The 27,822-nt window shown below is 41.1% G+C and overlaps 7 protein-coding genes across 9 annotated transcripts; 3 read left to right on the plus strand and 4 right to left on the minus strand.

Annotated features, from left to right (window-relative positions):
- Window positions 1-77: 77 nt before the first annotated feature.
- On the minus strand, window positions 78-2,025 carry LOC130692151 (CREB/ATF bZIP transcription factor-like). Its single transcript, XM_057515230.2, has 3 exons — window positions 1,852-2,025; window positions 304-1,535; window positions 78-239 (listed from the first exon to the last, which is right to left on the minus strand). Exons 1-3 carry the CDS (start codon window positions 1,901-1,903, stop codon window positions 180-182), a joined length of 1,344 nt encoding a protein of 447 aa, XP_057371213.1. The 5' UTR covers window positions 1,904-2,025; the 3' UTR covers window positions 78-179.
- A 1,501-nt stretch (window positions 2,026-3,526) lies between these two features.
- Window positions 3,527-7,538, minus strand: LOC130692150 (serine/threonine-protein kinase NIM1-like). The gene is made up of 9 exons (XM_057515229.2): window positions 6,519-7,538; window positions 6,346-6,425; window positions 5,852-5,881; window positions 5,606-5,747; window positions 5,299-5,410; window positions 5,080-5,236; window positions 4,742-5,011; window positions 4,330-4,554; window positions 3,527-4,272 (listed from the first exon to the last, which is right to left on the minus strand). Exons 1-9 carry the CDS (start codon window positions 6,553-6,555, stop codon window positions 3,754-3,756), a joined length of 1,572 nt encoding a protein of 523 aa, XP_057371212.1. The 5' UTR covers window positions 6,556-7,538; the 3' UTR covers window positions 3,527-3,753.
- Window positions 7,539-7,682: 144 nt separating this feature from the next.
- Window positions 7,683-9,242, minus strand: LOC130692156 (quinone oxidoreductase-like protein 2 homolog). The gene is made up of 5 exons (XM_057515239.2): window positions 8,955-9,242; window positions 8,465-8,884; window positions 8,205-8,386; window positions 7,993-8,139; window positions 7,683-7,914 (listed from the first exon to the last, which is right to left on the minus strand). The coding sequence occupies exons 1-5, from the start codon at window positions 9,180-9,182 to the stop codon at window positions 7,764-7,766; spliced, it is 1,128 nt and encodes a 375-aa protein (XP_057371222.1). The 5' UTR covers window positions 9,183-9,242; the 3' UTR covers window positions 7,683-7,763.
- A 688-nt stretch (window positions 9,243-9,930) lies between these two features.
- LOC130692145 (inactive histone-lysine N-methyltransferase 2E-like) lies at window positions 9,931-16,593 on the plus strand. Its single transcript, XM_057515221.1, is given in 13 exon segments — window positions 9,931-10,374; window positions 10,449-10,570; window positions 10,637-11,427; window positions 11,486-11,533; window positions 11,601-12,039; window positions 12,133-12,408; window positions 12,542-12,823; window positions 12,905-13,450; window positions 13,528-13,655; window positions 13,657-13,767; window positions 13,837-14,068; window positions 14,132-15,307; window positions 15,377-16,593. Coding segments are annotated over 12 exon segments (4,440 nt in total). The 5' UTR covers window positions 9,931-10,374; window positions 10,449-10,450; the 3' UTR covers window positions 15,668-16,593.
- A 927-nt stretch (window positions 16,594-17,520) lies between these two features.
- Window positions 17,521-18,730, minus strand: LOC130692158 (cyclin-Q-like). Its single transcript, XM_057515241.2, has 5 exons — window positions 18,486-18,730; window positions 18,328-18,425; window positions 18,047-18,265; window positions 17,740-17,970; window positions 17,521-17,666 (listed from the first exon to the last, which is right to left on the minus strand). Exons 1-5 carry the CDS (start codon window positions 18,646-18,648, stop codon window positions 17,577-17,579), a joined length of 801 nt encoding a protein of 266 aa, XP_057371224.1. The 5' UTR covers window positions 18,649-18,730; the 3' UTR covers window positions 17,521-17,576.
- A 1,037-nt stretch (window positions 18,731-19,767) lies between these two features.
- Window positions 19,768-23,277, plus strand: LOC130692159 (ras-related protein Rab-3). 3 transcript variants are annotated; one of them, XM_057515242.2, is made up of 5 exons: window positions 19,768-20,015; window positions 21,665-21,918; window positions 21,997-22,115; window positions 22,180-22,351; window positions 22,417-23,277. In XM_057515242.2, exons 2-5 carry the CDS (start codon window positions 21,694-21,696, stop codon window positions 22,558-22,560), a joined length of 660 nt encoding a protein of 219 aa, XP_057371225.1. In that variant the 5' UTR covers window positions 19,768-20,015; window positions 21,665-21,693; the 3' UTR covers window positions 22,561-23,277. The 3 variants fall into 3 exon arrangements, with proteins under 3 accessions (XP_057371225.1, XP_057371227.1, XP_057371226.1); XM_057515244.2 differs by having other exon boundaries at window positions 19,768-20,011; XM_057515243.2 differs by lacking the exon at window positions 19,768-20,015 and having other exon boundaries at window positions 21,632-21,918.
- A 2,270-nt stretch (window positions 23,278-25,547) lies between these two features.
- LOC130692154 (cystathionine gamma-lyase-like) lies at window positions 25,548-27,654 on the plus strand. The gene is made up of 9 exons (XM_057515237.2): window positions 25,548-25,704; window positions 25,782-25,950; window positions 26,048-26,335; window positions 26,413-26,544; window positions 26,608-26,743; window positions 26,815-26,967; window positions 27,027-27,201; window positions 27,272-27,389; window positions 27,465-27,654. Exons 1-9 carry the CDS (start codon window positions 25,634-25,636, stop codon window positions 27,477-27,479), a joined length of 1,257 nt encoding a protein of 418 aa, XP_057371220.1. The 5' UTR covers window positions 25,548-25,633; the 3' UTR covers window positions 27,480-27,654.
- The last annotated feature ends 168 nt before the right edge of the window (window positions 27,655-27,822 follow it).

The following is a 27,822-nucleotide window of genomic DNA, read 5'->3' on the forward strand; positions in this document are numbered from 1 at the left end:
ATAAGGTGACACTCCAATAGTTCTAACCGAAACATAAAACATTCTCTATCTGTATAAGGTCCAGCACTAGTGGATACAATATCGAAATTCACTGTTTTATTTTAACATATTGTTCATACAGAATAAAATTGAGCAAGGTTGACAGAATATTATCAAATAAACATGCAAAAAACCTGAATTCAAACCGACCGTTTATTCTTCCCTATCACTTCATTCGAGCGGCCAGCTCCACAAGCCATCTAATAAAAATGAAAATAATCAGCATCATGGTTTAGCAGTGAATAATACAGCAAGATTCATTACCTGAGAACATTGAGCACACAATTCCATAGAGACCTGATGTCCATCAACGTGAAGGCATAGCCCACCAGATACTTTGAGATGGCTAGAGGATGATGATGATCCAATCTGTTTTTTGTTATATTTGGATGGATCAAAGCTGGTCGAAAACCGTAGGCTATCAGCGCCTTTCAAATTAGACAAAACGCTGGACAGGGAACTTTCGTTGGCTAAGACGCTTTTCAGGTAGTAGACTTCTTCTTCGAGAGTCTGTACACGACGACGTAGCTTTCCGTTATCAGATTCTAACTGATTATTATCGGTTGTAAGTTTGTCGCAACGCTTTTCCATATCGTCCATAAGAGCCTTCTTTTTTTCTCTATTTCTCTTAGCGATGATGGCATTCTTACGACTCTTCTCGAAGGCTGGATCTTCTGATGGATCTTCCTCATAGCGCCGTCTCTTTCTCCGCCCGCTACCATTGTACGGGCTATCCGGATCGTCATAGCTACCTCCACTCATCATACTATGTTCAGACATGTTACGTTTCCGGGTATTTTCAGTAATAGATTCTGATTGACTGCAAAATGAATTATCGTCTCCGTGCATAACCGACATTCGCCGGGAAGCATTACGTGTACGGCGAAGTCCAACTCGAGTCAATGGAGGTGGGTCTTCTGGTGCCGGAGTAGCAGCAACAGAAGAATGCTGGATTTCGTCCACAGTGCAAGGATGTGTTTCAACCATGCTTTGATCCACTAATTGCAATGAAGAGCATATATCGTTCAAATCTTCCGTTTCTTCATCTTTTGGGAAGAAATTAAAGCCAGAAAGACTGATGTACTTGTCTGATTCCATCACGCCCATGTCCGATAATTCCGACAATGAAACCATGTTTGTTGTTAGTTCAAGTTTGTTGTTAGTTTCATCACAGTGCTGCAGTTGCCGTTGCAGGATCGATTTATTATCTTGGTCGACAACTTCTGTAGTATTTCTCATGTAGTGTGACGATCCAGAAGTTTCGCCAACCCTGTTATCGTGCTGATGATGATCCAGGAAGGTAATATCTTCTCCCCACACCAAGGGGCTCTTATTTTTGTGGTTACTTTTGTTTACCAAAAGGGTAGGGTTGCTCGGGTTATCGGGATAAACTTCAGTTGTGGTTACTTGATGAGAATGCCCAGAATCTCCGCAATCTTCGCAATCGCAATGTGAGCGGATACTCGTCATTTCTCGTTCATACTCAATGTAAGGCACTGCATAAACAAAGAATAAGTTTTATTACCATTTATCACTACTAAATTAATGGTGAGGTATGATGGAAAGAGGAGAAATTAAAACATTTCTAGCTTATAGCAAGTCATGCAAACAACCGATAGGCAAAACAAACATTGTGTAGAGCAACATGTGTAAGTGTACATAGAGGTATCTGGTACTTGAATTAAAAAGTTTGCTTCACACAAGTAATGGTATTAACTTGGTTGTGTTTGGTGAACAAAAATATGAATCACACACCTTTAGAGACATATCATCTATTTCACCCAAAAGAAGATATTTATGTTTAAACCTTACATGTGGCAATCTGAGAGAACTCTGGCAGAGGTTTCATCACATTGCAGTCCATTGCATAATCCCGACGACGAATAAGATGAGTTTCTCCAACTTGAAGACGTATGTGAATGACTGATTACAACGAAGTTATAAAATGTCGATAAACTGTCAAACGCAAACAAACCGCGATGTGTGAGATCAAGACTGGAGAGTTCGACCTTGCTTCGTTGAATCACAACTTTGAACTGGCGGCATTAATGGCCATAACAACAATGTCTATCACAGAAAACACCAGTACATAGCTTCAGGCCAATGAAGATGATCGGAACAGATTTTTTCCTTCCCACAGCTGACGCGGACCAATAGCGATAGCCACTAATCACCTGGGAATTGGCAAGATTGTCAGTATGGCTAACCCAACATGCATACTGGTAAAAATTACAAGTAAACGGTGGATGGATTGGTTGTGGTGCCTATCGCCTACCATTTTCGAGTTCTTTGGAAGTGAAACCGCGCCGATTTAATCAATCCCAGTGTGACTGGTTGTTTTTCGTACGTGACGTGGTCTCCTACAGCCTCACATTCAACAGATTCTTGCATAGTTCTTGGAATGGCTCTTGAGAGATATCTGGCCAACAAAGATGGTTTTTCTCCCATGTACTTTGTTGGCCTTGCTGTACTGATTGATTTGATCTCTTTGACTCTCTGCTTGTCATTATTCTGCGAATTACTAACAAAGAGTTCTGTATGGTCTTGGCTGTCCCGATTCGTGTTTCAAAACAGATTTTCAAGTACAGTAATTTTTGGCCAGTATCTTTTCTTGATTGAAAAGAAAATGTAATCATGCCTGACATTAGATTCGGTGATAGGAATTTTATTTTTCTAAATAAAAAAACGGTGGATAAAAATCATTTGGCAAAATGAAGCGTCTGCCCAGAAGGGTTATATAACCTTCAAATGACCTTGATAAAAGTTCTCTCCTTTTACCTGGCTGCATGTAACCTCTATTTCACCTTGCTCAGCACCGCTCCCTATCGTTAGAGAAAACTGGCAAAAACGGTTGACTTAAACAACTCGCAATGGGACCAATAAGAGGAATTTTTAAGCTTTGATGCAATTTACGGACTAGCTGTGAGTCACAATAATCTTTCATACAAAAATGTAATGCAACCAACAACAACATTTAAAAGATCATAGTCGGATGCAGAGGAATATCGATGAGTAAGCCGAATTCTTGAAATGTTTTTTTTTTTTAAGGCTTCAACATTTCTCTGAGGACTGAATTAGCAAAATGCAACTATTGAGATGCAGCTAGTTTTCTATGAAACGAAAGCTATTTACCGTGTTCCATAAAACTTGTCCCATTTTTTGTTTCTTTTTATCTTTCTACATATTTACCTCAATTTTGTACTAGTTCTGAATGTGAGAAACTATAGCGATTTAGTTTCCAGAAATAGATGTGATAACAAGAAGCCTCCCATGAGACAAGCAAATACCGAGTAAAAGAAGGAAAAGAATGTTCTTTTTATTCGGCTGGTTTCTATAGTGGAAGATCAAGGTCAATTCAAAGTTAACGATGGCTCTTTTTTAAGCTGTGAGCAAAAAAAGAAACCTGCTTCCGGATATGCGAATTGAGAAAATGCTATTACTGAGAAATTTGTTCAATAATTTAATTCTCTTTTGGCTTAACACGGTTAACGGTTCGTTTTAACATAATGTTGATATAGTATATATTTAAATGTATAAATATAGCGAGTATAAATTATCTTTTCATTTCCAATTAACAACAACAAAAAGAATAAGAAAGCCTATTTTCTTTGATTTGGATTTTCACCATCTCTTTTCAATCGCAATGTCAACTCAAGAAAAAAAATTCTTATGACCATAAAACTTAAAAAATTACAAGTCGTAAAACATTAAAATTTACAAAATGATACATGCCTGCGATCCTTTTTTCTTTTTCGCAATTTTCTTCTCGTTTGGGGAACAATTTTTGTTTTTGTTAGACAAAAGAGACAAATTTAGTTTATGTTTAAATTTCCGTTTGCCAGGTGAAGCCGGCGTTTGCTGCTGATCTGTTGCATTAGCTGAGGACGGAGTTGTTAACGTAGTTGGTTGAGTGGACGAAGTTCGACCAGGTTTCGGTGAACTTTTAGCAGATTTGTCAGACCGTGAAGATTTCACAGACAGTGCAGATTTTATTGATTTGGATAACGATCCAGCTATGGAAACAGTAGGAGGAACCAAAAGATTTTCCTGAATTTCTTCTTGTTTTTCACTGCCGGTATCATTTGCTTCGTCACAACTGGCACGATACATCAGTATTCGGTAAGTACCAACAATATCACTTCGACCACCTTTGTCACGGTGCTCTAAAACCATGGACTCTGTAATTCCGAGCTCTTCTAATCGTGCAAATACTTTTATTTCCATTTGACTTCTCTGTAGAAAAGAAAACATGTGATTGACTACCTTAGATGTTAAACGCTGTAAACAAACCTCTTGCCCTCGTTCGGATGGAACAAATTGAACATTCGGCAATGGCGTGAGTTTGACCTGGCCGTAAAGCCATTCACTGCTACGGATGCCAGCCATGGTTATCCTTTCAGCTGGATCACGATGCAAAATGGCACGAATAAGTTCCATGCATGACGTACTCAAATACTCAGGTAAGAAGTAGTTGTTTTCTAAAATAGCGTTTTTTAGTCCATTCACTGTCTGGCCCTAAAAAGTTACAAAGAAAATAGATAATCTTTTATTCTCTCAATACACCGTCGCCGACAAAATATGATGAATACCCTCAAGTGGGAATTTAAAATCCAATTACCATTTAAAACCCCGATACAAATCCCTTGGTCCAACAAGAAAGAAGGTCGCGATTTCGCTAAGAAAATAGAAGCTTTTTGTGTACCTGAAAAGGCATCGTGGCCGTCACCATGAAGTAAAGGAGAACGCCGAGAGCCCAAATGTCGACAGCAGCACCGGAATATGCGTCGTCATAAAAGAGTTCGGGTGCGGCGTAGGGCGGGGATCCGCAAAATGTTGTCAGAAGATGACTTTGGTGTTCGACAGTGTTGACAATTCTTGTGGAGAATCCGAAATCACCAAGCCGGACACGATCGGAGGAGGATAAGAATACATTTTCCGCCTTGATGTCACGATGGTACAGGTCGTTTTCATGCTGATAAATCAACATTTGTGTCACGTTACAACAACAAAAACAACACGAGTCCTTATTTTTGGCCCTACCATAAACTCGACTGCTGAAATAAGCTGGCTGTACAAGTTCTTGGCTAACGTCTCGTCGTATCGGCCAGTGACGCTTACGTGTGTGTACATTTCACCCACCGGCGCCACTTCCATAACTAAATAAACTTTGGATATCGTCTCCAACACTTCAAATAACCTAATTTCAAAAGATAAAGGGCATTACAAAATTTGACACTTTAATAACGACAAGTTAATTACCTGACTATGGCCGGATGTCGCACTGTATCCATATTGTTAATCTCCCTCGTCAACATCATTAAGGCTTTTTGGTCCATGCCAGTCTTTTCAATAATCTTTATTGCTACTCGCTCTGTATACAAAGGAACAAGAACGAGTATTAGATATCGATCTCGCCATTTTTTTACGGCACTATCGATCTATGCCACCCGGCAAACAGGCGGAATCAAAAGAATTTAAGAATTGGCGAAAATGCGTGTGTCTGATAAAAAAAAGAAATGGAGGAGATGCGGTCGATCATTCATCATAGAAGACAAACTTCACTTACCATGAGCCAACTGGTGGAAGGCTAACTTAACACGGGAGAAATTGCCAGTGCCGAGCTCGCCGCGAAATTTGTACAAACCAATTCGTTTGCCCAGCGTGACATCCCGCTGGAAACGTTCGTCATCGGTCATGGCAGTCACAAACTTTAATATAATGTGTAAAGGTTATGATCGATCATTATTGATCATCGTTATGCGTGACACTGTCATTTCTTTGACTTGCAAGCAAAAAGAATTGTTTTTGTTACCTGTTCGTAACGGCTCGGAGCGGCCTCGATCTGTAAAACATGATCAAGTGAATACGTTAAATAGTTCAAAAAGGTGTCCAAATCGATCTAGGATGAACGATCAATACATGGCAACAAACAGTCTTTCGTGGGCGTTGTTTTTAGTGAGAAAACTACATAAAACCACAAGCAAATCGATCCGCTGACAGTCATTTCAATTTTATGGCTTCGATTTCAAAATTTGTTGGTACTTATGATCGACGCTTTTGATTGAGGAAAGAATAACTGCGATTCCATAATCTTGTTACTGTTTGTTACATCATATTATGATCAGCTGCAAAGTGAATTGATATAACGTTGAACAGCAAGTCTAGTTTTTATCAAAGCTTTCTTTTAAGATCTTGTTAACAAACTTTAGATTGTAAAAGCTCTGTTTATGGCCTAACTACCACAGCCTTGGCTAAGGTTAAAGGGGATAACATAGGAAAACAAAAAGGAGCAAATTGTGTACTCACATTGCCTGGCCATGTTCCACATCCGCGAGTATTTACAATATAATTCCTGGTCCATGTTGGATAGACCGGCTTGTTTTGACCTAATATAAACAAAAGTACAAATACCTCAAATTAAATCAAGAGAAAAATCAATAGTACAAATATACACCACACATAACGAAATAGTACATTACCAAGAGTGCAGTGACGGTTAGACGGTCCGAATGGCATTTTTGACGATGTTCTCTTTGTTGACACGTGATTGTCGGGCAGAATCAACAAACAAGTGTACACAGTGGATTGGTATTAAGACGAGAACTTGATAGCTGCTAAAACCTTTTTGGATGGTGAGTCGTGGTAGTGTTTGTTCTCTTTCTTTGGATGAACGGCAAAGAGGCAGACACAGCCAAATGTGTAGGAGGCGGGGGGGGGGGGGGTGCGCACTTCTAATCGATAGTGAGGAAACCGAGGAAAGATGACTAGAACGCGCCGAGAACTTGCAGCACTCGACCGTGTATACTAGTACAAAAAAAACAACACTGTTCTCTCTATTTCAATTTCGACTATTTTTGGCCAGTTCGCAATGCTCCCGCCAGACTTTTTAACTGCTGTTACACAAGGATCAGGCTCTTCATTCCTGGGTTCCAAAATGGCAACAAAACACGATGCATCACCACTCGACGGAAAGGGAGCAAAGAAGAAATCCCCCCGTTTGTTGTTTCCTATTTTTTTTTCCCTTGAAGTGTTTACTCCCCTACCTTCTTTTATCACGCCAGTGATATGGCACGCGTGTTGACCGTTGGCAGGGCAATCACTCACTGAAATGCTCGCTCCAATGGCTTGTGCCGTGCACCACGCTCCCGAATCCCCGTAGAGGGGGAGAGCAAAAGAGAGGCGGGAGTTCAAGATGGTTGCTAGGGAAACGGATCTGACGTCAGTCCAGTGTCTGATCTCTCCACACAAACCGCCCTATAGGTATTAACGCCTAATATAGGAGTTTCCCACTACGCACAACAATCCGACGATCCCTCGAAAATGAACCCTAAGTTACGAACGCAAAAGGATTTTCTTCTATGCTTTCAACAGATCTCATCTATCTAACAGGATTTCACGATGCGAAACCCACTACACGCAAAGGGTCAGACAAGTTCGGCTTTTTACGTTTTGCGACTTTTTGTTTCTTAGCAAACGTAAATAGAAAGGAAATCCGAGACGTACTCAGACAACCAGAGGTACACTACAATACTCGGGTAGGGTTTGCTAATTTTCTAACCCGCACAAGTTTTTTTTTTCTCTTCAGTTTACGCGACACGACTCGATTCATTTTTCGACGTCTGCCCGTTTCGTATTCATCGCTGTCTAGGTAACCCAATTATTTTATTAATGTTCATATTAACACACAAGTGGCCAGAGAGACGTAGACACTACGGCCTTTGGATTCATCTTATCTTTAAGATAACTTTACCCGTTGATTTCCGTTGCAACAAGAAATCCATGGCCGCATTGATCTCCTCCAGCGGGAAAATTGCCGAAACATGGGGCGATATCAGCCCCTCTTCATATAACTCAATGACATCATTGCCTACTTGTCTAGATAGGGAGATGGTAAAAATAATACGAGCAGTTTAGCTCTGGATCGTTGATGTAGAATATAAACTGCAATTTTACCTGTACACTTCGTTGTTGGCATCACGATAATGACTTAGTGACACGCCAATGAGTGAGAAGCTCTGCGGGAGAAGCAGGCTAGTCGGTACATTGGGGATCTGACGTGAAGCAAAGCCGGCCACTATGACTTTACCCTCGTGTGCAATGCTAAGGATAGATATTGTAGTTCAAATACACCCTTTTGCACGGAAACCAAAATTAGCTTAGCATACCATTTTAGAGACTCGTTAAAGATATCGCCTCCAACTGCGTCAAATATAATGGAAACACCTTTGCCTTCAGTGACCTCCATCACTTTATTTCGTAAATTTTTTGCCTGATACTTCAGAGAAGCAAAGGCGCCTTTATCCCGGACCAACGATGCCTTGTCTTCAGTACCACATACGCCAATTACCTATTTCATCAGTGCAATAAAACAAATGAGATTTGGTCAGTCAAAGAGTCAGAAAAAAAGAATTGTTTTATATCATACCTTGGCCCTATAGACATTTGCTGCTAAATCAACAGCCGCTAGACCAAGACCTCCAGCAGCAGCTGTAACAAGAACAGTGTCCTCTGCCTCTACCTCTGCCCTTCTATGTAGGCCCAGAAGAGCTGTGCCATATGTATCTAGCAAAGATGCTCCAATTTCAAATGTCATTCCTTGTGGAACACCCCACAAGTCTTGCTCTAGTACAACACATTCTTCAGCAAAGCCAGAATACCCATCCTTCTTTAAGCCAACCACTTTGTCTCCTACATTAAAGTTTTTGACTTTGGGTCCAATCTCCTTGACTTCCCCACACACCTCAAAGCCAGGCACAAAAGGCATTTTTTGTTCAATACCATATTGGCCGTTGCAAATAAGAATGTCTGAAGCATTAACTCCACAGGTGTAGACTTCTATTCGAATCTGCAAATGAGAAGAGATTTTCAAAGGAGAATAAAGATTGAATATTATCTAATCGCCTTGCATGCCCTACCTCCAAATCTTTAAGCTTAGTAGTTGTGGTCACGTCTTCAATAACCAATGGCTTGGCGATTTCGTGCAGAACAGCAGCTCGATATGCGGCGGTAGTTTGAAAATAGGGTAGACCCCTAATATTTCTCGAAAACAATGGATTGGCCGTCGTTATTGATCCCGATTTAACAACATTTCCGGACCGGGCGATTAGATTACTCAATGTTTTCAACGTCCGTCCTGCTGCCATCTTTGGGTTTGAAAGGCAGACGACACCAGAAGAGGCTTCCTCATGAAAGAACGGCCACAAACAAAGTGCGCAATTTGTCCAAGACCTTGAAGTTCGTCAAATAAATGGTCAAAGACGCATATCCCCATTCAACTCTATTATTGCCAGAACGCAGCTCCGAAAACGAAAAATTACCAAAAGATGTCATATTTAAAATAAATTGTTGTTTGTTTCTCTGTAAAATCTTTGACAGTTGGAAGGCTTCTGTTAAATTTTGAACTGAAAAAACCGTTAATTTGTGCGTAGTACTGCTGGCAATCTGTTGGCAATCTCGCATTTGCTTTGCAGTTTCAGTCAATAATAAATGAATTAGAACATGTTGTTGTAAATTATCTTTTCCTTTTTGTGCCTTCAAATGTATTTGATATATTCAACCGATAGTAGTGGAAATATAAAGGGCCCTTGAAATCTTCGGGACCCGTAGTAAACCCCGTAGTTTCAAAAAATGTCAGGCATAGGGATAAATAGTTGTTGCCTTTCTTGAAACTATTGTTTAGCTACTATTTCAGGATCAAATGGAAAACCTTGTGTAATGGAATGGTTGAATCTAAAAAAAAAATTATCAACTTCTCGTAATTAATCGAGGGTTCTTATTCGAAACGAATTATTTACGTATTTTAATTTCAGTAGGTTTGAGGGATTTTTGTCGTCTCGCTTAGCAATCGATTATTGTTTTACACGATATATCGATCTTTGACAACAGAAGCCACCGTACACAGATCAGACCAACAGACCGCCATTTATTGTTATTTTTTCAGCTACTCTCGCGATTTGGCGATTTTAGTGTTAGACAAGTGTTACCCGAAATTCTAGAATACAAAGATTCATTAGCAACTTACTGGAGCCAAGAGAAAGCCTGCGCTGCTTCTCCCAAAATTTCATTTTCGATTTGGTGCCCGTTGGAGGTTTAAAACCATTTTACACACGACGTCGTGTAGGTCGCCGTCAAAAGCAGATTGAAGTCTTTTTGGCGGACGCCACCGAGGTCTGCATTGGTCTTGCATTTTGCATGGAGCGGATCGTGCTTCGATGTTGCGATACCGTTCTCATCGTTCAACTCGTCACGCTGCTGACATGATCATCACATTCAAAGCAGATACTGCTTTCTTGTTCATCACTTGAGTAGTGTGTGAATTCTGATGCCAGATCACAGGTTTGCTTCTTTAGTTCTTTATCCTCATCAGAACACTGTTCTAGCTTTTCTTCTGAATTCATCTGAATCAACAGGAATGGATGTAAATGAGTTAAGTGTAAGAGGGGATGTGGACTGTAGGAAGCCACGACTTGTACATACCAGTGAAACGTCCACTCACAATGGACATGTCAGCACAATAAATCTATCCTATCAGGTAATTTCAATTCATTTGCAATAATGCTTGGATTTGGTTTTATTAACCAAATGTTTTTCTGTTTAGATTGTTTTACAAGACCACAACTATGGAGCTCCCCTACCCTCGCATAATAATGACCCTTCATACGCTGTCCAGTGTAAGCAAGAAGCATCTGATTCCCACACTTCCAGTGTTGCCCCTGTATCACATTCACAGCGAGGGGGCTTGAAAACCCTGAATCCCCGATCCCCTGCCATTAGCCCTCAGACAGGACGGGCAAATAAACCAAATGGTGTTAATTCCACGTTGACCAAACGACAAAGGACAACCAGTGGTAACAGTAATGGAGTTGGATCTAATTCTAACGTCACCTCTCCCATTCCGGTCGGTTCCCGACGGCCGGGTATGCACGAGACTCCTAAGAGCCACAGTAATCTGCCAACCCCTCCATTGGTGCCCAAGGGTTCTCCTGGATTTCCCCCCTATGTTGGGGATTTAAATTCTCATCTCTACGCATCGATTTCAAGTGAAAAGACTCCCATCAAGGATGAACCCAGAGGCCCGGTAATCACCAACGGTTCGTCAGGCCTCTCCAGTTACTTCGGTGGCTGGTATCGCGGTAGTGGCGGGAACAATGCGGAACGAGTGAGATCTCGGTCGGACATGCGCGACAGTTTCAACGATGAAGACTCGAATGATGGCAGCTTAGGCAACAGTCCGCGCATGGCCACCGAGACGGACCATGAAGGCGAAGAAACTGAAACGGCGAATGAGTGTGAGGATGAAGAGGACGAACAGGACGATGTCGATCTCGGTCTTCTTGGTGGAGGACGTGATTTGACGAACGTTGATGAAAGCGTTACACGCTGTATTTGGTAAACCACCGTAACATTATGATATATATTATTGGACTAATGCATTGTTCTCTTTTAGCAAATTCGGACACGATGATGGTTATATGATTTGTTGTGATCGATGCTCGTAAGTTATTCAAATGAGTCGTATGGTAGAAATGATAACAGTATTATAATTCTTAAATCTATTGCAGAGTATGGCAACACGTTGATTGCATGAATTTGGATCGTAATAACATACCCGACGAATTCCTGTGTGAGTTGTGTCAACCGCGCCGAGTGGATCGGGCTAGAGCTCGGGCTATTCAATATCGAAAGCGGCAGGAATTTCGCCTCTCCACTCCTCCGCCGTCAAGTAGCCTCGATCGCGCTTTGGTGACCCGCAGAGAGAGAAGCAAGGACAGGACCAAAAATGATGATTACATTGACGTCGAAAAAACTTCCAAAAAGTTTCAAAAGAATTCCACCATCAACAATACTGGGTCAAAGTATACGCGGGGTGGTGCCAAAGGTGGAAGCGCTACAGCTGACAGAAATGAAAAATTTCAGCGGGCTGGCAAGCGAGTCGGACAACCAAAATGGAGAAGGAAGGGAAACGAGAAGCAAGAAGAATCCGTACCGCGAAAGAGAAAGGTAAGTTTCTATTTGGTATACTCTCTAAATCTTCTTTAATCCTCTTAAAAAAACTGTACAAAATATTTAATTTCATTTTCATGAAAATTCAAGATGTTCCGAACTAAATCTTCATCGGACGTGATCGATGTTGGAGGTCCGTCGTCTTCGACTACCGAGAATAGTCCATCAGGAGGAAGGAACCATCCCAGCGGTGAACTTCTGCTTCAATGGATTGACCATTACGAGGAAGCTGTCACCAATCATTACTCTCCCGAGTTAAGAGCTCGCGTGTCAGCCGTCCGACCTAATGGGTTGGGTGGCGAATTGCTTTCTCCGCCTTCTGCCACACCTGCTTACCGGCTTGCCAGTAAAGCTGGAGGATACAAAGTAGTGTAATTTTATTTCGATTTTGTGTAGTGTAAGGCTTTGCTTTGTTCATAATTTTTTTAATTATTATTATTCCTATTTGCATACATATTTTTTAAATTATTTTATGTATTAAAAAAAAATTCTTGTGTAGACGTTAGTCGCTGCAATCCCGATTCGCTGCGGGTCGCCTGTAATCGAATGTCGTGGAAAATATATGCTGGCCAGCCAACTGAGGCCGTACAAATCGGGGGATGGCCCTGGACTTAGTGGAAACGGCGCGTCAGCTCTCCGTCCGACGCCTCATATCATCTTCCACCACCTTTTAGCCAGTAGCACTGACAACACCACACCTGCTGTAGAGATGTGTGTTGACGGGCGCAGTTATGGCAATGAGGCTCGGTTTGTCTGGCAATCCTGTCAACCTAATGCCGAGGTAAGTTGTCTAAATATTATTACGCAAAATAAAATGAAACGTAGGCTTCTATAAACTTATGAATTTTTCTTTGTTTTGCAGCTAAAGCACAAGGTTGAAAAAGGTTCTGTCCATTTGTTTTTGGTAGCCAAAACTGATATCCTTGAAAGCGAGGAGATCACTGTAGTGCACGATGTAAAAAATCCACTGCCTTGTCCGTACGAAGGTTGTCCACACATGAGGAACAAAGACAGTGGAGCTCGAACTGGATTAAGCCAAGCTACCAACCCATTATCAGTTCTCTCTCCAGTGGAAGCCGACCGTAAGCGCCGAAGGAGAAGAACAGATTCAACAGCAAATGATCCTTCTTCCAGTGTCGCAATTGGTGCGGTGAATGTGACTCCGGAATCGTCGATTGCAACACCGGTAGCTTCTGTTCCCAATGCCCAGGTGTCGGTACCAGCAACTCCACCTATGCCGTGCGCCCTTCCACCAACGCCCGTCAAGCGCCATCAGCGTACCCCTTCCAAGGTTTCATCTGTCGTAACAGAGGGAGAAGATTCTCAAGATGACAGCGTAAACCTTCAAGACGAAACGGACGGACAAGGCTCAGTAGACAACGAAACAACATCGAACAAGAAGCCATTGGTAAGAATGACTTTGACATTTTTTTGTTCTCTCGTGTGTTATTTTTTTAACCGTGCTGTATTTTGGTACGATTACAGTCGCGCGAGGAAAGGAAGATGGAAGCCATTATGAAAGCCTTTGAAAGAATGGAAAAGGCCCAACAAAGACGCCAAGAATCGATAGCCAAAACAACGCATCGCAAAGATCCTAGGGATGACAAAGATGACAGGTGATGAAGTAGATTCTCCACCTCCTCCTCATGGATCGGGAAGCACTGGCGCAAATGAGAAACGTTCAGTGGTGGTACAGGAAGCCAGAAATAAAACTTTCCGTAGAGGGTTAGTTCTTGTTATTTCCTAAATTTATTTTTAACTCGTGGCATTAACGTATTTAATCATTGTTTACAGACTATGCAGGAAGCGAGGTGGTCGTATGCGAAGGTCCAGTAGTGGGACGAGTGTCAGCGAAAGTTCACGTGTACGCATGCGAGCATTATCCGGTGAGGTTCATTCAGGGCATTCGGCTACTGAAGAAGAATCTGAACATGGTGGTAGCAGCAGCAGTCCCGGCCAACCTAATCCGGGGACACCTAGCGATGACCCTTCTACTATGGCTTTTAAATGTCCCAAAACCAAAAAGGTTTGTCGATAAAACCCATCGTTTGGATCGTTCACGTCATTCTGTCAACGTTGCATTTCACAGGTGGTTTTCAATAATTGGAGTGGTGATGGAAGCGAGGTGAACGGGAATAAAGGAGATTCCAATGATCTGCTGGGCGGTTCAAATTCTCTCTCCCTTTCTGTGCCAGTATGTTATATGAGGAACCCCAACCCGCGAAGTCCAACCCGGCCATTGCGGACAGCCCACCTGCGGTATGGCGCGACGACAACCCAACAATCTGCATCAGACTCGAAATCTTCCTACAACATGATTTTGAATGGTTGCAGGCCTTCCACCCTGGCTTCATTGAAATCTTCGGCGGGTTCGGCTTCTCCCGATCCACACGGAGAAGGAGGGCACTCCAACGATGAAAATTCCTGGATAGCGCCTTTACCTGGTAGTGGTGGGCCCGGCGGTTCGGCCAAAAAGCGCTGGTTGAGGCAGGCCATCAGTGAAGAAACAGAAACCGAATCGCCAACGAGTGGCGGTTGTTTAGGTGTTGGTGGCTTCGGATCAGGTGGTACAGTGCCAGCCAATGAAGTGTTGGATCACGTTACTCCTCTCAAAAAGAGACGCTTAGCTAGGGCATCTCTGTCATCTGAGACATCGTTCACGCCACCATCGACACCTACACCATCCAACGTTGGTGTCACCGGATCGAATGAAAATGTTTCCAACGAATCGGGATTGCAGCCGTTGATGGAAAAGGAAGAATCTAACGCGGAATCCCTTTCAGCTGAAAATAGTCGAGGAACTCCACCAGAGTTTGACGATGGATTGAGTGAAGGGCATCAGGCTCAACAGCAACAATCTGTTGGCCATTCAAACGAAGCTTCTGATCCACCCACTCCGCCGCCACCGCCTACGGTAGAAATGGCGAAAGCCATCGTTAGTTTGAGTTCGCCAACGAACGGTTACGTTAGCGAATCTTCTCAGCAAATGTGGGCGTCGCAATCTGAGGAACATGTACAAGTACAGCCAGAGGCAAATGTCGTTGCTTTCGCGTCGGTAGATGAGCACGTAAGTGCTGCAGCTGCCCTCACACAGTTTCATGAAGGTGGCCTTTTTATTTCATCGTCTCGACCAACGTGGGAGTTTAGGGCTCCAGACGCCCAATTCATGCGGGGTCGGAATCCTAGTGACGTGCCAGATGCTGTAACTACGGATGTGGTTCAAGAAGTTATCCGTGAAGAAAAGCCTAAACCCGTGAAAAGAAAGGTTTGAGCATTCAAACACGACGTTGGAATGTATATCAATTTTTTCACTCTCGTTTTTATTTTCTTGCAGCTTTCCATTCTGGAATACCGCCAACGCAAGCAAATTGCCTTCAGTGACGGCAGCGATGGACCGACGAAAGAAGAGCCAAACCAGAATGAAACATTGGCGCTCAAGGCACAGCGAGACTCGGTAGCTGACGAGAATTCCGATTCGGATCCAGCTACTACAACGAGGACCAAGGATCCGCCAATCCTCGGGCTTTCGGCGGATGATTCTCACTCCAAGTCCGAGAGCACCGCAGATGATTCCAACACCAGTTCGTCTTTTGAAGGGGACGAAGAAGCACCCACATCTTTGTAAAATAAAGAGGAAAAAGAATAATGGGGAAAGAAGTAATAAAAAGATGGAACTGCGATGGAGATACAACAACTACACAAGCCACAAGTAAGGGGAAAATTGATTTTCCCTACCCTGAGATAATTGCTAATGCGTTTGTTGGTTGATTAACCCCTTTTTTTCTAACATTTACCCAGATTTTTTTTTTATTATTATTTTTATTACTATCATTATTATTATTATGAATTCAGCGCACTTGGAGGGTTGGGATTTCCATTTATCATTTCACCCTTTTTTTTCTGAAACAAGGGGGAGTTTTGAGAGCCGTCGGGACCGGCTGCAAAATCTCCTCCTACCCAATTCATTTTGCGCCTTTTCCTTTCATTTCGTCTCTCACGCTTTGTCTCTAGACACTCACAAACGATTCGTTAACGAAAACGAAAAGAAAACAAGTGAAAACCAGAGCCCCTTGACGAGTTACCTTTTTTGATCTCCGATTTTCCCTCTTTTTTTCCCTTTCTTATTTTTCCTTTTTTCCGCCATTCAGTTTAAACCGTGTTTTTTTTTTTCCCTACAAACCCTGCGTTCCTTCTTACTCTGTCTGTTCTTTGCGTACACCAGACACTTATATTATTATTATTCCTCCTTTGTTAATTCATTATGATAATTTGGCCGGCTTTATTATCGCTTTTTTTTTCACGCCTTTCTCGTGGGCTGCGTGAGTGTTCTATATTGTATCGGTGGGGGTTTTTTCTTTGAATGTTTAATTTACGCGTACACGGCTTGAGTAGCGCCTCCGATTGACCTGTTTTTCTCTGCTGACCTTAAAGTAAAAAGAAGAAAAAAAGGGGGGGAGTTAAGAAATATGTGAAAACGAAGTGGCTTTGAGATGCATCCTATACTATATTGAACACAGAAAAAAAAAATCCGCCATGCTCTATATATGTATATTTTTGGTCGTTCTGAGACGGTGACGGGCGGAAACAGAAAAAAATGCGGATGATTGGTTCAACTGTACCTGCGATATTATTAAGATGTGTGTTGTGTTGAATTGTTTTGTTCCCTTGTCTCCTTTTTGTTTTCATTTTTTCTTCTTTTTTTTAAATATTTTTGTCGCGAATGCCCCCTTTTCTTGTCGTTTACGGAAAAATATTGTATTTTTTTTTTTGTCCTATCTTTCACGCGGGAGAGATTCGGATAGTATTTTTGTTTTGTCGAATGTCGTTCTTCCGATTCTTTCCGTTTTCCTTGTTTTCTTTGAATACCAGACTATAAAACATCAATACAGAAATATGGGAAATGGTTAAAGGGATAATCGGTCGCTGTTAAGAAATCTCGCGTAGATTTTCATGGTCTCCTTTTCACTTTCTTCGTTCGCTGCGTGTCACTGTGCAAAAACGTGGGAAAAAGACAAAGTGCGTTGGATTAATTATCCCCCCTCCCCGTCGTGCGATTCCTCCATTTTGAATTCCCTGCGTATTTCGATTTTTTTCCCTTCCGAGTGTATGAAACAATTCGGGTTTTTGCCAGCATCCAAAATGAAGATGTAAAGTGTACAGTTACGTTTCTATCCGTCTATCTTATCGTCTCTATCCATGCTATAATTACAATATAAGTCTGCGGAAATCGGTCCTATAAACTTTCTTATCTAACCACATGCCCTTTCTTTTCTTCCCTGTCTGGCTGTCCTTCATATAATTATCTGGTAATTTCTTTACTCTCAGTACCTACCCAATATTCCCCTTTGCCCGTGTGTGCTTTTGTTATACCTCTATGTATCTGTTACAACTATAAGGCTCAGTAAGAAAGGTTGGCATTCTACCGCAATTTGAATTGCTGCATTACACACAACATCCTTTGTATTCTTACAAAAAAAATGAAAATCGTGATCGTTTATTATTTCTTCGTCGTACAAATTTCGCCACTTCGGCCACTACTTCATATCTTTATCATGTTCGTACAATGCCAACAAATGCTCGATGATATTCCAGATATCTTCTTTCTTGGCAGCTTTGTGGAAGGCCTAAAACGAAATGCCACACAAAAGAAAATCAACCAAAGCCACAATTTTTTTTGTTAACGACATGCATATTTACCTCATGCCAACTGAGCTGATCCTGCTCGGTTGTACAAGGAATCACTATTCCACAAACCTGGAGCCCAAAGTAAATGACAGCCAAGGCAATCAATTGTGGTTCATACTGAATGATGACTTTGCAATGGTGGAAATCTTGTAAGAAAGTCCAGCACAATTTCACCAGTGTGGATTTTTCCCACACAGCTGGAGAAATCCAAGATGACAAAGTTTTCAAGTAATTCAGCATATACTGTTGGGAGAGTTCAGGATGTGTACATGTACTATATGTGTGATGCAGAATGTTACTTCTTATATGAGGAACTTACCAGATGAATATCTGGGTTGATGGTTTTGAAATTAATCATCCTCATTGTCAATAGCTCAGCTTGAACTATGGAATCTCTGTAATTCCAGTATTCTTCAGATAAATCCAGAACATCAGTGTCATGATTAAGAGTCCTATGAACAACATTAATAAGATCCCTGATCTTGACGGGTTCATCTTGCTGCTTGCTGGCAATATAAAGTGCAGTAGCTGCAATCATCTGTATAATTTAAACCTTCCTAATTAGGTACTATATTTTTATATACTATTTCGTTGGCTTACATAAGGATCATAACTAGAATCGTTGACAGCATCTAGAAACCTATGATAAATCTGGGCAGCTACAGCTGACGTGAGTGGATTTGTTTTCAATTTGGTTCCTAGTGAGGCAAAGAAAATTAAAGGTAAATCGAAGAAGATGCATATTTAGCTCGACTCACCGCATTCGAAAAGAAATCTAACAGCCAATTCCTGTGCACTATGATGGTTGTTGGCGCTTTTGTATTGTATTGGGCTTGGGCATTCTGGCGCTTGGTGTGTCTGTGTCTCAATGATTGGTCGAAATTTGGAACTAAGCAAATTAGACGTCATGTTTGAATCCATTACTGATAGGAGTACGTAAAATATAACGAATGGTGGTCAGGAAATATTAAACAATCGTGTACTCCTAACACGCGAAATTTGATTGCTGCATTTTTTGAACAATTACGGGCATACTACTCAGAAAGCCTCTTCTAGCTACATATGGGCATCTGCTAGCGAAAGAAGAGGGAGGGGGAGAAATCAATAATCAAGTCGAGACTCAAGAGCTTGAAGACAGATCTCTAGTATTCTTTAGACAGAGACGCACTCTTTTCTTTCCCCAAGCGTAAAATCCTCTATTATACAGGCTGTATTATGTCAATTCTGCGAGTAATTGCTTGTTTTTGTTGTTTCATAAGACGTTGAGTTTAAAAATAATGGGCACCTTTGGCGTGTTACATAAGGGTCTTCCACTTATTATATGCTAGGAAACGTGAAACAAAAACAAGACTTCTTTGGAACATAAAACGGAAAACATTCGTCAAATATAGCCATAGTAGGTAAAGCGTGGCACATCATATATATACCCTTCATGCCTCGCCGCGCTGGCGCGTAGTCCTCTAATCAATAGATTCGGCCGAGTTTCTCTATTCTCTTGATAGGTGAATAATAAAATAAAAGCTGCGCAAAGAGTGACGCAAAGACGGAAATTCCAAGTTGGTCGCATTGAGTTGCTTTATTCCCAACCCCCTTTTTATTCTTATGACCATTTGTTATGTTAATTTATGGGGTGTTTTTCTCATTTTTTTAAATTCTTTTTTTTTTACGTAACCGAAAAGCTTATAGTATATCCAGTTCGCCTTCCAGCTAAAAACTGTTTCGAACTAGATCAAATGTACATGTGCAACTGTGCATGCCCTACTACTTTAGAACTGCCACCTGAATATAACATCACGTGATGTAGGACTCCCTTTTTTCCCCCCATTGACGTCTGCCAGTGTCCCTGTCGGCCATTCGTTTAAAAGCAGAAAAATACCATACACAATGGCGGCGGCTGCGGGTCCGCGTCGGCGCATCCGTTCCTGTAGAGAAGCGTACCATACTTTTGGTGAACGGGCGTTTATATATGCAGCTTTATATCAGAAGAGCTGGGGAAAGGGAAACGACACCCTTCGCCCGACCGATGCAGTCGCCGGTGTACGGCGTAACCATCAGGGATTGCAACAATACGCGCTCCAGAAATTAAGCACAAGCGAAAAAAACTGTCATATAAATCCAACAGTTTCGGTTACTCTGTTCTGGTTGACGCAAGATTGTGAATTCAATCGTAAAAACTAGAAGAACTCGCGGTGCTACATAAATTTTTTTCGCTTCATTTTCTGTCGTTGAACAAATCCAAAGTGTGGCCATTAATCCGAGTGGATTGGAAATTTAAGAATCACAGGTCAGTTATTTCACGTATTAAAACTACATTTTCAACCCACATTTACCTTGTATTTTCTGTTGTATTGATTGTATGCTATCTGTTTGTACGAGGTTAAGCAAACACAGGCACAACCCAACCACAAGTATGGCGGCGGGACCTAAAAGCGGGGAGGGAACGGGTCGTGCAGGAAGCGTGCGTTTTATCCGCTATTGTGTAGCCACCAGAATTGAGATACGATTATTTTTTAAGGAAAATGTTAGCTAAAAAACAAGCAATTGTATTGCGTAGCGTCATGTGACAATGATTCATTTACAAAAAAACATCGAGAGTTAATCAATAAGTATCGAACGAGAGGTCGCTATATCGTTCGTTGACTTGGCCAGCGACGGATTCTCTTTTTGTCCTTCTAAATGGGAGGGTCTTAGAGTATTTTCCTGAGTAGGATTTGATTTGAACAAGAATGGCGCACAGCTGCAAGTTTATTCCGTACATTAGCTCATGGCGTGCTTTCAGTGTGAGATATTGGTTTTTATTGATTCGATCACAAATGCGTTGCTCCTTTCTTCGTTTTAAGGACGTTTTTCTGGCGCTTTTTATTGAATCATGTTCGCTTCGTTGAAGTATAGTTTCCCACCAAAGTGCCTAAGAGCTACCTTTCACTTCCTTACATTTAAGCCATTTGCACGAATGCGTGAAAAGCACGGTCGATTCTGCCGAGCTTCATTTGCATAGGTCGTAACTTTGGAACGAGATTGCGCAGCGAATCAAAACGCCCACAAATTCTTCCTGTTGCAAAAATGCAGCCTTGACAAATTAATAGTTGACGACAAAATTGGCTGTACAGGAATAAGCAAGATGGATTCGTTTGAGGGGGAACAACATGTTTCACTTAGACGCCAACGTACAATTTTTTTTTATTGTTATGGAGATGGTTGAAGGCTACGCCATCTACCAGTAGAAGCTCTATATCACGGCCGGCTCGTTTTAAACAGCAACGAATCAATATCCAAGAAGGATGACGCTAAGGACATACCAATTACTAAAAGAACTAACCACATGTATAAAATCAGAAATAATCTAATTTTCCACAAGACTTTTATTGATGCGAGGACGGCATTTCTTTTATTCTGTCTATTGAAAGTTTCGAACTAATCGATGGTAACACCAGCAGCTTGAGATCTCGTGACGTCAACAGTCTTCCTTTCCTCCTTCGTCAGCGTAGATAGATCAATAGAGAGCGGAAAAATCAAGTTTTGTTGCCATTCTGTTGCAGGACTTGTTATCTTAACGTTTCGATTCTCAGAACAAAACCATGGCGAGTTGATGAAGCGAGAGACTAAAAACTATCCATGCGACGAGCGCTTTGAATTTGCTGTTCGCTGCAAAAATACTGATATCCCTTTACACAAAGATGCTGCATGTAGAGAGAAAGGGTAACTCATATACCTTCTCTATGTGTACAGAGGAAACATAAGTATTGATTCCATGGGGTTTTGGACAGAAAACATCTCCCCCTCCACTTTTTATTTTGTCTGTCTTCTTACACCGATATATCGATCGGTACTTGTTCTAGATTCAGCCGGACCATTGGAAAAGAAAGCGACCAAAAAGACTACGTGCATTCCTACTCGTTTCGTGAATAACTTTTTTTTTTCCTTTGCTGGACCTTAGGATTGTAGAGCCAGCAAGGCGGCATCAGAATGTCGGTAGGCCAAGACAACCGGTGGCAGAAGGATGCGGCCGACCAGAATTTCGATTACATGTTCAAACTGTTGATCATCGGCAACAGCAGCGTGGGCAAGACATCATTTCTCTTTCGTTATGCCGATGATTCCTTCACTTCGGCCTTCGTTTCAACCGTCGGAATCGATTTCAAAGTCAAGACCGTCTTCCGCCAGGACAAGCGAGTCAAACTCCAGATCTGGGTAAGGCAACCGCAAAAGGCAGTGAACTTTTGTTCGGTATTTAAAGCGTTTTCATTCACGAAATTTTTATTCCCCCAGGACACGGCAGGCCAGGAGCGATACAGGACCATTACAACAGCATATTATCGCGGTGCTATGGGATTTTTATTGATGTACGACATTACCAATGAAGAATCTTTCAACAGCGTTCAAGATTGGTGAGCACGTTTATTTGAAATGCCACGTTTATCTACAAGCTATAGCTTTTCTTGTGTTATACAGGTGTACCCAAATCAAGACTTATTCTTGGGATAACGCTCAAGTCATCCTAGTCGGCAACAAATGCGATATGGAAGATGAACGCGTCATCTCCTACGAGAGGGGTAAGCAGTTGGCTGACCAGCTCGGTTTGGAGTTCTTTGAAACCTCAGCCAAGGAGAACATCAACGTCAAGGTGAGTTGCAAATGATAATTTTAACTGTTTAACTAAATGTGACGTCCTTTTATTGTTTCTATTAGGCTGTGTTTGAACGTCTGGTTGACATTATTTGCGACAAAATGTCCGAGAGTTTAGACAGCGATCCTAATATGGTGAACTCATCCAAAGGAACACGATTGACGGACCAAACTCCTGCCCCCAACGCCGGCGCTTGCCAGTGCTGAATATCCAACACAAACACTTTTCATCATCCGGCTTGACAGTCGCGAAAATATTTAAAACAAGACAAAAAATAATCACGACATCACCAACAAACGCGTCAAATTTGAGACTATACGCGAAATTTTTCAATTGTCAGAAAAAAACAAAAACCTCTTTTGTTTCAGTGTTGCATTATAGTACTTCTTTTTTCCACAGATAGTTTTCGTTCAAACAAAATATCCTTGAGGAGATTGCTCTCCTATAAGATCCAATTCCAGCGCTTTAACCAAATAGCGCAAGATGATCTTCAATTTTGATTGGGGACTGTTAAGTTAGACTGGTTTAATGAAAGTTTGTTTTTAAATTGTGCTAATTTTTAGATGGCTCTCTTTAGCATTGTAATTTATTTTTTTTTTCTTTTTCAAAAGAAAGAAAGAACCTTCTTATTGGTCCTAATAGAGTTAATATTTGTCGGTAAATCATATGGGTTGGAATCATTCAAGTTCTTTAACGTTTTGATTCGGGTTTCATAACTGATTTTTGTTTTTCATCGTTTAATTTCATTCAAGTCAGTTCAAACGTTTAGTCTAAAATTTCACTTTGTTCGACGAGTTTGGTTGCGATGTTTCACACAACATGTACATCACGTTTTTTTCCTCACTTGTTTCGGAGACGGTGGACGACGTCTTTGTAATTGTCACCTCTTCCAACATCCCAACGGTGGCAATTCAGCGTTCGCATCTGAAAAAAAAAAAAAAAAAATTCCAATTGTCACGGAATTCTTGAAGGCAATCTGTTACAAAAAAATATAGGTTATAGAACATATCGGTGTGAGTCAATCTATCAGCAAACTACAACAAAAAAATCATTTCCCTCAGCAACAACAAAAAATGGCTGCGTGAATTAGAACGTGCCAACGGCATCAGTTTGTTGTTGGCTTTCCATTTCGCCCAGATCTGTGTACAATTCTGTTCCCAAAAATACACTGTAGAATGTGTCCAGAAAAAGATGTGTTCACCGGACACGAACGTGAATTCGATTTATCCGATGACATCTGAAAGGCCAATGAGACCAACATGTCGTGATGAAATGTCGTATTGGCTAAAAACACCCGTTCAGTGTACTACTAATAAGAAAATGTTGGCAGCAACTGCTGCGATGACGCATCCAGCCAAGGACATAATGTAATCACATCAACCGGATAGGCACAAGTTAAATAAAAAGTTTGACTCAAAATACAAAGTACAAACCATCATAAAAGAAGGGCACTTTTGTTCTAAATTTTCGAGAGAATGTAAGCGGTGTGTCAAAACAGTAGAATGATGCAACCGAAATGTGTTGATTTAGATTTTAAGACTTGCAGATGTAGGCGTGAAAAAGGATCATTAGAATCTTCCGGCTGTGAACATTTGTGCCGACAAAGGAAAGAAGCCAAGCTGTTACAGTCATATTTGTGGAAAAAAAGGTGGATGGACAGCTATTCTCTTGAATAAGGGGATAACTGTTCCAACAAATGTTTCATTACACATCTGACGTTTTTTTTCTTGTCCAACCTTAGATCAAGGATACAGGCATTTACATAGCCATTTTGATTTGAAAAACACTAAACTGAACCTCATCATTTTTCTATGTATGCGTATATCTGAATATACATAAGAGAGGTTGAACGACTTGTCAATTAAATGCATGTTGCCAGATGTGTAACTGCTTTAATCAAGCGTTATCACGCCTTGACTTAGAGGCTCTCCGGATAGTGTTATTGACTTGTCTTTACCCTGTCGGCAATGTTTTCTCGCCAGTTCAACCAACCGAGTGGTCATCATGGACATTAATTAACTAACAATGCGTCTCATTTATGTACTATACATCAGAAATAAAGTTTAAATTAGCTTCGAGACATTATGTAAGGAAAAAGGCGTTAAATCTTTTTGCTGATTGCAATTCTAACTAAATTATAGCAGCACCGTTACGATAACAAGAAAATGTAGGGCAAAGGACACGATGTGACTAGCAATATGAACGAGGCCCAAAAAGCTAAAGAAAAAAAAAAATAAAATACGAATTTTTATGTCTCTTTTAGCTGTATGAGACCGTTGCGTCTGTAACGAGAGCAAAAGGCGTTGACGTAACGACAGCATGATATTAAAGACGACATTATGTTCGCTTCCGTGGAGTCTGTCACTGAATCCATGCCATTAAGGTCAAAATATCATCACGCCTGGGTACACTTTTCGCTCTTAACTTGATTTTGCTCTTTATTATTCTCGATCATGACCTGAATCATCTTGGCTATTCGGTTAAATGCTGTAATGTCATTGAAAAAGCTCTACACAAGCTGTTGGTGTTTCTTTTCAAAAGGTTGGATAACATCTGGAGATCGGAGAGACAACGTTACGGTGTAGTAAATTGCAGGTTATTTGTTCAGCCGTTAGATATCCATTTGAGCATTCATCAAAAGATGTAGCCGTCGGCGGAACACCACCTCTTTAATACAGTCTAACGGGCCTTTGCCTAACAATCTTAATTGCTGCGATGGACCATATTAATTTAGTTTCCCTGTTCATTTATCGATTTTAGACTGTCAAATGCTCAAGATAAACGAACCACCAATGCAGAATAAAAAGAGGCCGTCTTTTTCCGCATATAAAATTCCCCTCACTAAATAGCCATTTCCAACTTGTTTATGTACATGTCTCAGGAGATAATTCTCGGTCGTCAAAATGATGTGACGAGAGAGTGGTTCAGCACACATTCTTGTGTCTTTGAGCATAGCGGCGTCACCAGTATCGATTGGGCGTTGCGGGAAAAAACAAACAAAAAAACTGGCTAGTCCAAGCGAAAAAGAAGGACATGATCTTGACTGTCCTTGTGGACTTTGCAAGAATGAGATAAAACTGTCATTTAAAAAAACGGGTTCTTCAGTTTAGGGAAAAGGGAATATTTGAGAGCTAAAATGACATATTGCATGTCATGTTGATGAAGCATCGCGCTATCGCCAACTACGCCTTACTTGATTACAGTGTTTGCGAAAGTTTAAGAAGACAGTTGGTGACTTTCCTCTTTAGTTGATCAGTCAATTCCAACACAAGTTTCACGATGGATTTGGCCAGACAAACATGGCGAATGTTGAAGATTGGGAAAAAGTTTACCCATTTTTCAAAGTGCAGGTTTATTCAAAGAGATTTCAGTTCACGAAATCAGAGCCTTACTTATGCTAATACGTATAACTGTTTCTTTTAAGTAGGTTGATCACCACAACCTCCACCTACGGATTCAGGGAACAAGACCCGTCATTTGCAACTAAAATAATTCACGTCGCTCAGGAACCTGAACAATGGTCAGATGGTAATCCGGTTGTCATGCCAATTTCATTATCGACCACTTATAAACAAGAGGCTCCCGGCAAATTCGTGGTATAATATTTCATTAATCTCATTCCATATTGTTGCCTAAAAACGTCTGATGTTTATTTTCACAAAATAAACAAAAATGATATGCCATATTATGCAGAGTTGCGAGTATAGCCGCTTGGGTAATCCAACAAGAAACACTGTGGAACGAGTAGTAGCATCTTTGGAAGGAGCAAAATACGGACTCGCTTATTCATCAGGAATGGCAGCCATTACTACCGCCTTCAACTTACTGAGCCCCGGTGACCATATTGTCTCTTCGACGGATCTTTACGGAGGCACGAGCATCTACTTAAAACAAGTCGCTGATCGTTTGAATATCAAAACAACTTTCGTTGACGTCACGGACCCTACCAATATCGAGAAAGCTATCAAAGAGAACACAAGGGTTGTGTTGTCGCCCATTGTTTTATTCAAAGCTTTAGAACTTGTGTGAATCTTTTGTGTATGGTTTCTATCATTTAGTTGGTCTGGATAGAGACGCCATCTAATCCGGGACTGAACCTGGTCGATATCGAGAAAGTCTCCGCCATGGTCCGCAGCCGAGACAACGTCCTTCTTGCAATTGACAATACGTTTTTATCGCCTTATTTTCAGGTATATGATTCTCTTTAAAAGTAAACTATAGTGCCTATTATTCACGCTCGTATACTTGCACAGAGACCATTCGAATTTGGGGTAGATATCGTCGTGCATTCAGCAACGAAATATCTCAACGGCCATTCGGACGTGGTGATGGGAATACTTTTGACAAACGATGATCAAGTACACGATCGACTTCGTTTCCTTCAAAAAAGTAGAAATTGAGCAATCCTTAACGGTTAAGCGTGACTGTATCATCAACTTTTTTCTCATGAATCTCAATAGCTATCGGTGCTGTTCCTTCGCCCTTTGAATGTTACTTGCTGAATCGCGGATTGAAAACGTTGCCTTTTCGCATGCGCCAACATATGGAAAATGGACTAGCTGTGGCACGTTTCTTAGAAAAACATCCTTGCGTTGAGCGCGTTTTGCATCCAGGTAAACTGAATAAGGCAGTTTTTATAGATACTTAATTAAAATGCATTTTCGTTTTGTAGGTTTATCGTCGCATCCCCAACACGAACTGGCCAAGCGGCAGAGTTACGGCCACAGTGGAATGATTACGTTCTTCCTTAAAGGTGGTAAAGCCGAGTGCAGGGCTTTCGTTAAACACCTTAAAGTTGTCATTCTAGGCGAAAGCTTAGGAGGATACGAAAGCTTGGTGAAAATCCCGTTAGTAAAACTTTTTGATTTGCTTTTTCTGATGCAGACGGATAAAAGTAATTTTCTTTTTTTTTTATAGGGCCCTTATGCCTGAAAGTTACCAGCTTGGTGTTCCAGTCAACTTGATTAGATTATCCGTTGGCTTGGAATATGTGGGAGACTTGATAGCAGATCTGGACCAGGCACTCAAGGCAGCAGTAAAGATATATTTTTCATTAAGTTATTTTTGGCAAGATTTATGGTCTAATTAACGATATCCATCGACGATGTAGGTCCGTCCGCTGTAATGTTGACTGATACCCGTATATCTTTCTAGCTACTCGAGAACCATGTTTGCTGCTTCTAGTTTTGATTTAATGGGCTCCATTTAATTAATCATACGAATTATAACAATATTGCACAATGTTCGTTGGCAGAGGTTTCATCTAACGTTTCTTCCAATATAAAATCGTGAAAGGTTTATTTTTATTGCTCAGCTTTCAAAATTCAACGTCGTTCAAACAAAATGACCGAGACTAAGTTTCCTTTGGCTCACGCAGTTATGACGCCAATGAAAAATCTGATTCGAGGGATTATGCATCCAAGCGTTCACGTGCGCTATTCTTTTCAAAAAAATTCTTGGATTTTTAT

This window comes from Daphnia carinata, chromosome 1 (genome assembly GCF_022539665.2).
Source record: "Daphnia carinata strain CSIRO-1 chromosome 1, CSIRO_AGI_Dcar_HiC_V3, whole genome shotgun sequence".
Classification (NCBI taxonomy): Eukaryota; Metazoa; Arthropoda; class Branchiopoda; order Diplostraca; family Daphniidae; genus Daphnia; species Daphnia carinata.

Excerpts from the sequence above, each read along its gene's own strand:
- LOC130692151 (XM_057515230.2), bottom strand. The coding sequence starts at position 1,903 with ATGGACTGCAATGTGATGAAACCTCTGCCAGAGTTCTCTCAGATTGCC. Across the intron at positions 1,536-1,851 it reads GTTCTCTCAGATTGCCACAT|TGCCTTACATTGAGTATGAA; the intron begins GTAAGGTTTAAA and ends TTGTTTATGCAG. Across the intron at positions 240-303 it reads TGTGTGCTCAATGTTCTCAG|ATGGCTTGTGGAGCTGGCCG; the intron begins GTAATGAATCTT and ends CATTTTTATTAG.
- LOC130692150 (XM_057515229.2), bottom strand. The coding sequence starts at position 6,555 with ATGCCATTCGGACCGTCTAACCGTCACTGCACTCTTG. Across the intron at positions 5,411-5,605 it reads CTTCCACCAGTTGGCTCATG|AGCGAGTAGCAATAAAGATT; the intron begins GTAAGTGAAGTT and ends CTTTGTATACAG. Across the intron at positions 4,273-4,329 it reads CATCCGAACGAGGGCAAGAG|AGAAGTCAAATGGAAATAAA; the intron begins GTTTGTTTACAG and ends TCTTTTCTACAG.
- LOC130692156 (XM_057515239.2), bottom strand. The coding sequence starts at position 9,182 with ATGGCAGCAGGACGGACGTTGAAAACATTGAGTAATCTAATCGCCCGG. Across the intron at positions 8,387-8,464 it reads CAAATGTCTATAGGGCCAAG|GTAATTGGCGTATGTGGTAC; the intron begins GTATGATATAAA and ends CTGATGAAATAG. Across the intron at positions 8,140-8,204 it reads TTTAACGAGTCTCTAAAATG|CATTGCACACGAGGGTAAAG; the intron begins GTATGCTAAGCT and ends ATCTATCCTTAG.
- LOC130692158 (XM_057515241.2), bottom strand. The coding sequence starts at position 18,648 with ATGGATTCAAACATGACGTCTAATTTGCTTAGTTCCAAATTTCGACCA. Across the intron at positions 18,426-18,485 it reads TAGATTTCTTTTCGAATGCG|GAACCAAATTGAAAACAAAT; the intron begins GTGAGTCGAGCT and ends TTGCCTCACTAG. Across the intron at positions 17,971-18,046 it reads TCAACCCAGATATTCATCTG|TATATGCTGAATTACTTGAA; the intron begins GTAAGTTCCTCA and ends CTCTCCCAACAG.
- LOC130692159 (XM_057515242.2), top strand. The coding sequence starts at position 21,694 with ATGTCGGTAGGCCAAGACAACCGGTGGCAGAAGGATGCGGCCGACCAG. Across the intron at positions 22,116-22,179 it reads TTCAACAGCGTTCAAGATTG|GTGTACCCAAATCAAGACTT; the intron begins GTGAGCACGTTT and ends TGTGTTATACAG. Across the intron at positions 22,352-22,416 it reads AGGAGAACATCAACGTCAAG|GCTGTGTTTGAACGTCTGGT; the intron begins GTGAGTTGCAAA and ends TGTTTCTATTAG.
- LOC130692154 (XM_057515237.2), top strand. The coding sequence starts at position 25,634 with ATGGATTTGGCCAGACAAACATGGCGAATGTTGAAGATTGGGAAAAAG. Across the intron at positions 26,545-26,607 it reads TTTTATCGCCTTATTTTCAG|AGACCATTCGAATTTGGGGT; the intron begins GTATATGATTCT and ends ATACTTGCACAG. Across the intron at positions 26,968-27,026 it reads TGAGCGCGTTTTGCATCCAG|GTTTATCGTCGCATCCCCAA; the intron begins GTAAACTGAATA and ends TTCGTTTTGTAG.